The sequence below is a fragment of the Gobio gobio genome (genome assembly GCF_949357685.1).
Source record: "Gobio gobio genome assembly, chromosome: 20".
In the NCBI taxonomy this organism is placed as follows: domain Eukaryota; kingdom Metazoa; phylum Chordata; class Actinopteri; order Cypriniformes; family Gobionidae; genus Gobio; species Gobio gobio.
In genome coordinates this window covers 42,045,599-42,058,348 of record NC_137113.1, presented here as the reverse complement: position 1 = coordinate 42,058,348, position 12,750 = coordinate 42,045,599, and the positions used below count along the sequence as shown (strand labels likewise).

Sequence of the window (12,750 nt, the reverse complement as noted above, 5' to 3'; positions counted from 1 at the left end):
TAACATCATAAGTGCACCCCAGGAAACATTATAAAACAATAAAACAATGCAATTCATGACCCCTTTAAGAGTTAGGCAGCTGACTAGGTTGCATCTATGCTACCCGTGTGGAAATGCCTTCGCTAAACTGACTACAGTTTGCTAAATTTCCTGCTATTGTTTTTCAATTGAGAATTTTAAGCAAGACTTTGTGCAATTCTATGCTCTAAAGAGACATTTGAGAAACGTAAGGCTGTAAATGAAAGTGAGGGGATCTGTTAAAGCAGTGCTGCACCAGATGATGGTGTTGTGAACGCATGCAAACACACTCATGCACACGGACATGCCAGACTGAACTCATTAAAACACGGCCAGCAAACATGGATTTCATCAATCAGCGCAAAAACAGGCTGCAAGACCACCAGAGGAAACAAAAGAATGACAGAGTGAGGCTGAGTGCCCAAAAAAGGACGACGTGTAGCAAACAATTGCAGGACAACAGACCGTTCTCCTCAGCGCGCCGCTTATTTTGTAGGATGTTCGTTATAGACAGAAAGTGGTGCATAGCTAAGCGGCTCAGTAAAACATAGGTGGAGGCAAACCAAGGAAGAGACACTGCACTGGGATTCTGTGAGCTTAACAGCACAGACCTTTAAACTGAGCCACCGGCACCAGGGATTTTCTTGCCGGGGAGCCGTGGACACCTTTTGGAGAGCCACTTGTGCTCGTAGGAGGATGAGTGGCTTCTGTCTCTTTCGTCTCTGCATCTTCAGCAGCAGCAGCTCTAACCCCTGAAAACGTAGCATCAACGTTCTCCTTCACTGTGTCCATGTGTTCATGAGGTAAAGTTCTTGTAAAACTATGTTCTTCGGTTTCAGAAAGTGCATAAACAGAGTCCGTTTGAGCCCTGCTGGCCCACGCTGGAAGGTTTTTTTCATCAGCATGGCTCTCGTTGCCGTAAAAGGACAGTTCTTCCTCTTCCTGAAGGGTCTCACTGTAAGGAGCCCTGGCTTCTGCAGTCCTCTCCCCGACGGATGTCAGGTCCTCCAGGGCGGAACTGCGAACCAGGAAAGTCACAGGTGGCTCGTTCTCCAGAGAAAGGCTCCTGGTGCGGTCTGGACTGACAGATGTCCGCCGATGATGGGAATGGACTGGTTGTTCAGCCCAGCTGCTTCTGAGGAGGTCTTCGTCCGGCTCTTGTATTCTCTGGTGGTCTACACAGCTCCAGTCCGAGTGTTGATCATAACCATCGGATGAAAACCCAGCTGCTAAAGCTGGAAACAAAGCCGCTTTTGCCTTATACTTGCACTAATAATAATAATGCATGTCCCATTCGCCATGGACACAGACTGGTCAGATGTTTTATAGAAAGCAATGACAACATCCATGTTACTTTTCCTTCTCTAAAAACACAAGGTGTTCCAAGAAAACTGTCACATGTTAAGGAGGGAACAAAAACCCGTAGAGGAAAGACAACGAGCAAATATAACAAACTGGTTTGCTGGCCTTTGCTAACATAGAAAACAAACAGTTGTGATGAAACCGGACTTCACACTGAACACAGAAATATGAGCCGATAGGTACAATTGAAGAGCATGATTGCTTGCATATTGTTTTTTGTTTTTTTAACTGGGCCACTACCCTTGTGAAAGTACACTTTAGCATACTTTTGAAAAATAAAATACTTAAGCCCCAGGTGTCACAGACAAGGCTTAAGCTAGTCCCAGACTAATATGCATGTTTGAGCTGTTTTAACTGAAAGCAACTTGCACTGACAGATTTTAAAATATGTGTTTTGTCTCAAGATGCACACCAGTAATGTTTTTTTTTCTTCTAAGGCACGTTTATAAAGCCACTTATTTGGCCTAATTGAACTAATCCTGGCTTAATATAAGCCCTATCTGTGAAACCAGGCCTAAGTATACTGGTTCTAAAATAACTTTATGAATCGGCGAGAATAGTTTTTGTGCGCAAAAAAACCCTAAATAACGACTTACATAGTGATGACGATTTCAAAACAAGGCATCATGAAGCTTCGAAGCGTTATGAATCAGCGAGTCGAATCAGCGGTTTGAATCGCCAAATTTCAGCAGTTTGGAGGTTTGACACGCGATCCGAATCATGATTCGACTCACTGATTCATAACGCTTCGAAGCTTCATGATGCCTTGTTTTGAAATCGTCATCACTATGTAAGTCGTTATTTAGGGGTTTTTTTGGACACAAAAACTATTCTCGCCGATTCATAAAGTTATTTTAGAACCACTGTAGTGAGATGAACTTTGTAACGACGTCTTTAGTACCTTTTAAGGGTCTTGAGAGTGTAAAGTGCCATTGTGCCAATGGAGGCCTTTCAGAGCCAAAATATATTCATTTCTGTTCCGAAGATGAACGGAGGTCTGACGGGTGTCGAACGACATGAGGGTAATTTTCATTTTTGGGTGAACTAACCCTTTAATTGCAAACTGAATGTAATGTTCTAAATCACATGCTATTAGGAATTAAATGAAAATTAATTATAGGTTAAATTTATAATAAAAGCAATTAGCTTAAGAGTGCTTTGACTCAAGTGGGACTTAAGTCCATCTTTATACTGTATATAATTTCATAATTATGTCTATTGTCTTTGAGGTATAGTTAAAGTGTACTGACAGCATTTATGGTAAACTAAAATTAACTTTAATGTTATTCCTATTGAAACTTGTATGTCATGCATATGTGTAATTAAACATTTGTAATGATAAGGTTGCAATTTCGAACATTTAAAATATAATAACTTTAAATGTAATATCAAACTAGAGTTAAAATTATAATCAAGTACATAACATACGCTTTAGTATGTGAGTCAAGACAACCAAATAAGTGTTAAAGCATGACAAAGGATGATTAAAACATGATTTAAAATGAACTTTAGACGAAACACTTTTAATTTGACATTATTACAAAGTTTTTTTTATATATATATATATAATAATTAGATTTGAAGTACACTATAAGTGTACATTCAAGCACATTTCCTTTTCACAAGGGTAGCACTTAACAAACAAACAAAATCAATATTAATGAATTGGGTTCCACGAACACTCCTCCCTCCTGCCAGAAAACCAGAAATAGTTCCACCCCAAACTCCTGCTCTTTAAAAGTACCTATTGCTCCTGATTATTAAAATAAAATAAAATGGACACATCTCTGTTTATTCACGAAACCAAATAACCAGTACAAAGATCAGTGAGGTGGAGTACTACCAAAACATGACAGAAGAAACAAACTGTGTAATATTTAAAAATATATTTTTAATAAAAAATAAAGAAATCTACTAGATCATAATTCATGTAGCATAATGGCTATTCTACAAAGCATGAGAATAATGTGGTATAATATGAGAATAAGAATGATGTTTTACCTGTGGGCGCCGTTCCTCCAGCTTTATAATGGTCAGGATACGCGGCAAACAGAGAGAAACACATAAAAAAAGAAAAATTAAGGAATTGTACAGCATAATATCTGGCAGAGATGAATAAATGAATGAATAAGATATTTATATAGCGCATTTCTCCTATATACTGCTGTACACCCAAAGTGCTTTACTATCATATCAGGGGAATCTCCTCTGCGCTAACAGCTATAGGTGGAGAGGAGAGAGTGCCAATTCAGTGGATGGGGATTATTAGGAGGCCATGATTGATAAGGGCCAATGGAGGGAATGTGGCCAGGACACCAGGGTTACACCTATTCTTTTACGAGAATTGCCATGGGATTTTTAGGCCCTGTTTACACCTGGAATTAAGATGTGTTTTGGTGGGTCGGATCACAAGTGGACGAGGGAGACACATAACCCTTTACACCTGGTTCTTTAATCCGTCTCTTTTGTCCACTTTTAACCACTTCTGTCCTGATTTCTTTGTCTATGGGTGGGTAAATGTATGGGTTTTTCAGATCTTCGATCTAATGGACAAAATAAGCTCAGCAATATACATATGAATGCGCCTGGAGATGACGGAAAAACCTAACCCTAACGGAGAGCAGCAGCTTTCGTTTCTGCTCTGACATCCGCAAGACCACGCCGAACGCTGTGAGTGTGTGTTAGAAATCAGGAATGGTGAGAGAACATTGTGCTTGGTATGTTTTTTGTCTTCAAACCAAACTTGACAAAGTTCAAATCCTGTCTGGCTAGCGCACTTCCCACAATGTTTATGCATTAGGTCAGTAGGTGGTCTTTAGTGGCTGTTCGAACCAAGTGTCGAACCAAAAGTGAAGCCAAATTTAACATTAGCGAAGAGCAATTTGCCAATTTCGATCGCATCCAGGTGGCTGGATGCAGTATAGGTAATAAACCCCGCCCTCTCCATGTAGTCTAATGGGACATGAAACAAACTAAACAATCAAATTACACTTCAAATACATTTTTCAAAGATGGTTTCTGTCATTTTAGGTAGTTTTTATCACATGATGTAAGTTCAAGTGTTCGTTTTTTAAATAAGTTTGGTTTTAGTTAGTTATTTGATAACAACGAGGGTGTGACGTTATGATTGACAGCTGGGATTGACAGCTTCCCCGGGTGAAGTAGTCACTGAGGCACCTACAGACTTTCTTTCGGGATCCCCGGGAGAAGATTGGTGCTTCAATTTTAATTTCTACATTTTCATAACTGCTTATTTCACACCGACCACAATGAGTTGTTCTGCAGTGAACTGTACCAACTGATTCTGGGTTGGGCTTGATGCCATATTGGGACATTGGCGACTTCACTTTTCTACAATGGAAGAGAGTGAAGGTGCGTCGATATTTTTTTTAAACATTCTATGGTTTGAACACATTCGACCACATGAGCGTCTACTCTATTTGAAAGCAATCCGGTCAAATGCGTTTCCGACTACCTCTGGAAGTGGTTGAAAATGGACAAGCTCAAAACGTTTTAGACCCCATTTACACCTGTTTTTTGCGTCGTCCACTTGTGCCTCGACCGACCTAAATCGCATCTTAATACCGGTTGTAAACAGGGCCTTTATGACCACAGAGAGTCAGGACCTCTGTTTCATCGAATGACGGCAAGGCAAACACTATTACCTAGCATGAAATCACACCATCAATATAATACACTTCATTTCTTTATCACAAAAGCAAGCAAAACCAGACCCAAAGCACGCACATCTACAGCAAAACGAGGGACATAGTAAAAAGCTGAAAAAAGTCGGCACACCACGGCTCCAATAATGTGAAAAATGTAATAGTAGACTCCCACATAGATGGTAAAGTTTCGAGCACGTAGGCTCTTCGTTAGACACAAAAGCAACAAATACTTGCAAATAAAGGATTGTGACCTGTGAAAGAAAGAGCTTTGGCAGAAATCATATTTGGCACAAGGCATTAATTCCAGACTTGGCAAAACATCACACCTAGCGTGGCAAAGGCAGCTGAGCGGAGGTCTCTGTGACTAATCACATGGGAAGAGGGCTGGAGTCTCCCCTGAGTTTATTTTGATTTAAAAGCCTGAAACCTCTCAGCATGCCCCAGCAGTGGTATCAAAATTAAAATGTGTCCTTACAGACATACATATTATCTTATAAATCGCCTCATTGTAGACGCTCCATAAAAAAGATTATCAAAGCAAGAAAAGGTGTAGATCAATCGGAAAAAACTGCTGAGATGGCAGTCCTGTTAGGCCAAAATCAAACAGAAGAAAAATGCAACCTGCAGGCTTAAAATATGACCAAAAAAAAAATAGAAAATTAGAAATATTAGGGGGCAAGGCACAAAAGCATCCACAGAAATCAAGGCACAAAAGGGCATTCGAGCAAAGCATGTCAATCAAAAGAGGCAGCAGTGGACGGAGCAGAAGGTCCATACCGCTCGCCACTTCCACAACAGGCTGATCTTCATTCTCTTCTGCTCTTGAATCCTGCGGGCCCTCTATAAAACATCATTTGAACAGATTTACACACCAAGCTACCAAAGGAAGTCCGGGTTTTCTTGTGAAAGTGAAGCAGCTGTTAACATCATAAAAGCAAGCCAGAAATGAAAGGTTTAGCTCCACAGCTCAGCTACAGTGAGACTGTAAATGAGTTCTGAAGTGCTCTGCTGAAAGCAAATAACTGGTTGATTAACGGAGGATTAACATGAACACTATGACACAACATAAATTATAAAGGAAAAAAGAAGGTAATAGGGTTTTGAAACTTTTACTGCGTTCCAAATCAGAGGCTGCATCCTTCAAAGGCTGCACTCAAAGGGCGAATGCATCACAGCGACGCAACAAATTCAAATACGGCTCCTTTGAATACGGCCTACAAATGTGTCCTTCTTTCCCTGGGCCACAAAGGAAAGAACGAACGGTTTTTAAAGGTGCACTATGTAACTTTTCTGTCCGCTAGAGGTCGCCTATTTAAAACAAAGGCGTAGCTTGATGACGCCAAGTTTGAGCGCAGAATCTTGGGACATGTGGTCTTCACCTCACAGCTGGTTGAAAATAATCGGGATAGGACACATGTTCATGGAGCGTTACTGTAGTATGAAGCAGAGCAGGACAGAGTGTTGTGGAGCTGAGCAAGGCAGCTGGAGCAATTGTTAATAAGATGAACGCAACACACGCCTCGCGAGCAGCGGGACTTTTATTATGCCATAGTTGCCAGCGCCATTTCCGCTTTTCCGGTCATGAGTAGGAGGTAACGTAGCTCTGTTTATCATATTAGATACATTTGAGCTTGTTGAAAATTATGTTATGACGTTACTGTGTGTGTTCGCTCGGCAGCTGCTATGACACTTGTTCACACTGCAGTGAGAGTAAAGCGTTTCTGCAAAATAAAACCAGAAACTGAGGGTAATGCAGATATGACGCAATTGACAGGCGACTCCCTCACACATCCCGGTTCCTTGGTTAAAATAGCAATTTTCACACGATTTACAAATAGTTGGAAACATTTGGGATATTATAAGAACTCAACTGAACAAAATATATAACACTGGCCATGTGGTTTTTGGATATTTTACTGAAAAAGTTTTACATAGTGCACCTTTAACTTGCTTAAATATCTCAAGATCCAAATGTAAAAAAAAACTAAACATTAAAGCGATTCTAATGTTGACTTGTATCTTATCAAGAAGCGATTTTATAGATAATTTATGCTCTTTATTATGTACGCTCAGCTCGGTTAAGGATGCAGCTTCTGTATATTTAACTAGGCAAAGTTAGTAAGAGGCATTTCATTACGTCAATAAAAGTAAATAAATAAAAAGGGGCAAACTTTAAGAGGGACAAACTGCATTTTCAAAGCATCTTTATTAGAAGTGCCGCAATGCATACCACATTGCTTCTCCTCTGGTGAGGAGGATCCTTCAGCCTTACTGAGCTCAACATCCACATGTTCTTCTGAAAACTCCTCTGCGAGAGAATTTTGGTTAAAAAACACAAATAACATCAGTTGTTTGACACAATCAATACTTATAAAGATACTTTAAAGGCAAGAAATTAAAGTCAAACATCACACATCCAGGACTGTACTGTGATCTCAGTGCAACCTTAACAGAAATTCCCTAGCTGCAACTGGATCCCTGAACTTAGCGAGGAATAAAAACAATGAATTAATTCAGCAATGTTTGTTTTAAGGACACGTGTAAAGTTAAAAAGACACCGCTAATTTTACTGTCAAATAAAATAAGGACAGAAACAGATGGCAGCTGAATGTACTGGCAAACCATAAAAGCAACAACCTGCAGTGTTAGGAAGTAACTGCTTTATTCAATTAACAAGAAACAAACATTGTGCAAAAGATCTAAAAGGAATTTAGTCAATATTTTATGTTTTCAAAAACTCTGGCACTCAAACAGTATAAATGCTAAATCTTTGAAAAGAGACGTACACTGTATTAGACATGCAACTTTACTGAACTTTACAGTTGGAATCCATTGTGTTTTTGTTCTTGTAATCATACTATTATTGCTGGGTTTTTTTCCAGAGTATATAATACGCATACACCATGTGGGACAAGACTGTTTTGAAAATAGTTTTGAGCATCCATGACATTCAGAAACATCCTGATGACAATCCTGAACCTTTCTTTTATAGGGGTCATGAACTGATACATTTAATTTTCCTTGAGCTTTTGACATATAAGAGAGGTCATCATGATATAAGAATATCCTGTAAGTTTCAGAACTGAAAACTTCTTTTATTATGTTCCAACCCAGAGAATGACTCTTTGTGGAATGTGCCAATCTAGTTAAAAGAAAATCAACGTCTACTTCATCATTGCAACTTTGGCCCCGCCCACTGGCGTGTTAGTGAGATGAAGAGGAGAGAAGAGATACAGGATCACTGGACTAAAAATAACATTACCTTTCAAAGGATCCTAATGCTAGGAATGTGGTTATTTATTTTCAACAGTGACTAAATGGTCAAATTCACATTGTTTCTCAATAATCTGTTATTTAAACTGTGATTATAGAAAGCGATCAAAGAACGCTCCCTTTACAATCGCTGTAGCTGTCAATCAAACTGTGTGAGTTTATCAGTGACTGAAATCTGGACTCTCGACAAAACTCCCGTAAAAATCGACGGATCTCTTATTTACATTGTGTTTGCACTGTTAGTTATGTTGAAAGCATTCGTTAGTGTGCAGAAATCAAATTGCAATGTAGAGATCACAGCATTCATGCGCTCAACATGATCAACTACGTACTCATCACAACAACCTTTCATGACACTATCTAAATATAATGTTATAATCAACACTTTTCACGATTAGTTAACCTTGAGAGATACTTTATTTCATTTGCAAAGATAGCCAATCATAGCAGACATGCCCCTTAAACCAAAAATCAGGTTAGGAAAAGTGTCTTTTATTTCTAAATTATGACCATTTTTGATGTAAAAATCATACTAACATTATAAGTACACCCCAGGAAACATTATAAAACTAAAACAATGCCGTTCATGACCCCTTTAAATAAATGTGCATTACTATAATATTCACAACAACTAGAATAACATAATGAGTTTTAAAACATCATTAAATTGTTATACCTTATAGTTTAATTTGAGCAGTATACTACAGGGCTTTTCTTTTCTGGAGAATTACCAGTAATTAAATTACAATTCAGAGTTCATGTGTGAACAGGACCTTTTCAGAAATACAGGTAAATAATTTTGGCCAATTTTCCTTAATGAGAAGTTATGTTATTTGTAAATTAAGGTTTTGGGATTTTTTAAAATGTAAACATGCACTAGACGCATGAGTCTCGTTGGTTTTTCAGCATCTTGCACATGGAGTGGCGTGTTTATGCGTCTCGAGACTCTCTCTTCTTTTCCGTTCATCAGTGCTGTGGCTCTACAGTTGGATACTATTGTGCGGCATCTTGCACTTTCAAATGCAAAAATGTTTTGCTCTGCCCTTAACCCCTGTCACTCGAAAATCTAAATAGTCCAAATCCAAATAGAGAAACTGAAGCACTTCCCCTCTTCCGTGTGGATGAAAATAGCTTAGCATTTATTTTCCAATGATTGACATTAGAGAAATTATCGTCATTTTGTTGCTGATGTGTGAATGTTATCTTAACGGTAAAACGTTTCAGTTTGTGTGAACAACAGATATGATGTATAAAGCCAATTCAGTTTTAGGAGTGTGAAGGCATGTGTTTTACAGGCTACATTCACACGGTCTGTTTTTTGGGTGCATTTAATTTACTTACAGGTAGGTGTAAGTCTCGAAATGCCCCTGTGGCGAGGTTGGCGAGCGAGAGACGTGGGAGGAGCGAGCGAGACCGGTGCACGATTGAGAATGAGCGACACCAGTGAAGGACCAGGCCTGGACTTTACGCTGTTTTGTTTACGTTTTGTTATGTATGTGTGCGCAGCAGTCGTCCGTGTGGGGCTGCCGCTTTTACTTTCATTTTGTTCATTTATTTATTAAAGTCTTTAAATGTTTGCCAGTTCCCGTCTCCTTCTTCCCCGAACAAAGAACTGTGTTACAGTCCCGTTCACACAGTTCTTACAGTAGCATCTCGAATACTGTCTGTATGAACGTGCAATGAGAGTCAAGCCCGTATTCTCTTACCAGTAACCATAACAACAATGACCAAAGTAATATCAAAGACGGCAATGTTCATAAAACTGAGAAGTCTTATCAACCCTCATGTCTTGGTCAATGTAAGTTAACAAAACCATACATGAAAACCTGCAATGCAGAGTAGACATGCGAGATTGCGCAGCGTGGGGCAGCTCTTTTGCACTGTATGATGGAAAACTATTTGTCCAGTCTTGTTCCGTTCACACAGCGCAGGTTTTCCGAGAATGCGGTTGTGAGTCCTGAAAATCTACAAGTGTGAATTCTGTTATAGAATGCTCTTGTCACTCCCATAAATAACTGAACTGTGTGTGAACGGAACCGTATTAAGGACTCAAATACAGAACTAACAATTGTATTCTGCTGCTGTGTGGCCTGTGTGAAAGCGGCTAATGCTTAATACTGCGCTTCTAGAGCCACTAATGTACTAGTTTTACTATCTATAACATACTTACTCTCTGCTGTGCCATTGCAGTATGTGCCATTTATTTGTGGAAGATGCTCTGAGTAATGTTTCCTCCTTGTGTGGGCCATTACAGGAAGAGCAAATGGGGAGAAAGTGTGCACTAGTGAAGGCTGTAAACTAGGGAAATATAAGCTACGCACTAAAGAATGCAGGGGGTCGCAGAGGAAAAAAAGAGAGAGTGTTATGGTCCCATTTAGGGCATGTGAATACATACAACACAACAGAAGACTCCTTCTGAAGCTGGCACCTTTACAAAAGACTGTCAGTCAATACCACGACTGTGTTTGTCCTTCCCCTCTTTACACACGCTCGGAGTTAAACAATTGGCAGTGGCTTTAAACAAGCAACTACATTTAGATTTTAAAAAAAAAGCCGGATTTTCTCAGGGCTATCGTTCAACATCATTCATTTAAAGGGATAGTTCACCCTCAACCCTCATGTCGTTCCAGACTCATAAGACTTTCATTCATTTTTGAAACACAAATTAAGATATTTTTAGTGAAATCTAAGCAATTTCTGCCCCTCCATTAAAAAGTCTATTGAAGATCCTTCAAAACGAGCATAAAGAGACCATAAAAGAAATCCACATGAACTTCTGAAGAGACATGATTGATTTATAAGTTAAACAGATATAATGGCTCCCAGCAAGAAATAGCCGTCATTTCACTGTCTCAGTTAACTATAGACCCGATGTAGTCCTGCTTCTAAAATAACCCGCTTCTAGCCAAAATAACCTTGAATTTGGTTACATTTTTGCCAAAATAACTTGCAAGATATGATATTACATCGTGTAAGCAAAGTCAACAGTGATTACAAGGTGTTTGATTTCATTTCTTTGATGTCTATTAAATTTTCAGTAACAGCCCAAATTTTGCCTTATTTTAGCCTAAACATCAGGACTGTGTTAGGATGGATACACTCTTTTAAATGTAAAATTGCTTGCTGTGCTTTTATTCACGTGTCAAAATGCTCAAGCTGTGAAACACAAATTAAAGGGTTAGTTCACCCAAAAATGACAATTAGACCATAATTTACTCACCCTCAAGTTCTCCTAGGTGTATATAACATTCTTCTTTCAGACAAATAAAATCAAGTTATATTAAAAATGTCCTGGCTCTTCAAAGCTTTATAATGGCAGTGAATGGTTGTGTCGTTAAAAGTCCATAAAAGTGCATCTATCCATCATATAACTGCTACACACGGCTCTGGGGGGGTTAATAAAGGCCTTCTAAAGCGAAGTGACGCGTTTGTGTGAGAAAAATATCCATATTTAAAACTTTATAGGCTAAAATCAAGATATTTTTAGTGAAATCTAAGCAATTTTTTGCCCCTCCATTAAAAAGTCTATTGAAGATCCTTCAAAACATGCATAAAGAGATCATAAAAGAAATCCATATGAATTGTATGGTCTTCTGAAGATACATGATTGATTTATAAGTTGAACAGCCCCCACCCCCCCCCCCCCCCCCCAGCCCCGTGTGGAGCAGTTACATGATGGATAGATTCACTTTTATGGACTTTTAACGACACAACCATTCACTGCCATTATAAAGAAGAAAAGAAGAATACACCGAGGATGACTTGAGGGTGAGTAAATCATGGGCTAATTTTCATTTTTGGGTGAACTAACCCTTTAATTTGTGTTTTGGAACGACATGAGTGCGAGTATCTCATGACACTATACCTTTATGAATATTGAATCTAGTTCAGATTACACTATACGCTAAAACGACTGTAGTAATCACATTGAAGTACGCCAGCTGGGCAATGTTTCATTGGTTTAATTCAGTTACAAACAACTGTTTATACTTTTGGTAGAACAGCAAATGAAGGGGTTTCAAACTTGCTCAGCGTCAATCGACTGTGTCTTTACATGCCTTCATTTATACACTGTCTCCTTACATTTTCTGTAACCCAACTGAGAACCAATTTTATTACTGTGCGCTTTTCAAAAAGCCTCAATGGTCTGTACACAAAAAACACAAAACCTCACACATACAGAAGAAGGCAGGTTGTGTGAAGGCGTTGAATTAGTACCAGAGAGCGTCCTGAGAAGAGCGTGACCCACATGCATGGATTACAGCACGACACAGCTGCAAAGCCTGGATTGAGGGCCCAGTCAAGCATAGCCTTGTGGTTTATGTAAAGGAATTAATACACAAGGCTTTATCAAAAAGTTACAGCAAACGCGGCCACATTCATAATCTGAAACAACACTAAAATATGTGTAAAGATCATACGCCCTGCA

The 12,750-nt window shown here is 39.1% G+C and overlaps 1 protein-coding gene across 6 annotated transcripts in view; it reads right to left on the bottom strand.

The window, feature by feature from the left end:
- The window catches only part of mapta (microtubule-associated protein tau a), a 52,608-nt gene that overhangs the window by 21,735 nt on the left and 18,123 nt on the right, over nucleotides 1–12,750 (bottom strand). For 3 of the 6 annotated variants that reach the window (XM_079845862.1, XM_079845857.1, XM_079845859.1), the window contains exons 3-4: nucleotides 5,826–5,888; nucleotides 3,382–3,402 (exon numbers count right to left, since the gene is read on the bottom strand). In XM_079845862.1, coding sequence (XP_079701988.1) covers nucleotides 3,382–3,402; nucleotides 5,826–5,888 — 84 coding nt within the window. Of the gene's footprint in view, nucleotides 1–3,381; nucleotides 3,403–5,825; nucleotides 5,889–10,491; nucleotides 10,642–12,539; nucleotides 12,633–12,750 lie in introns of all 6 variants that reach the window. The other 3 variants (XM_079845858.1, XM_079845860.1, XM_079845861.1) reach the window with 2 other exon arrangements.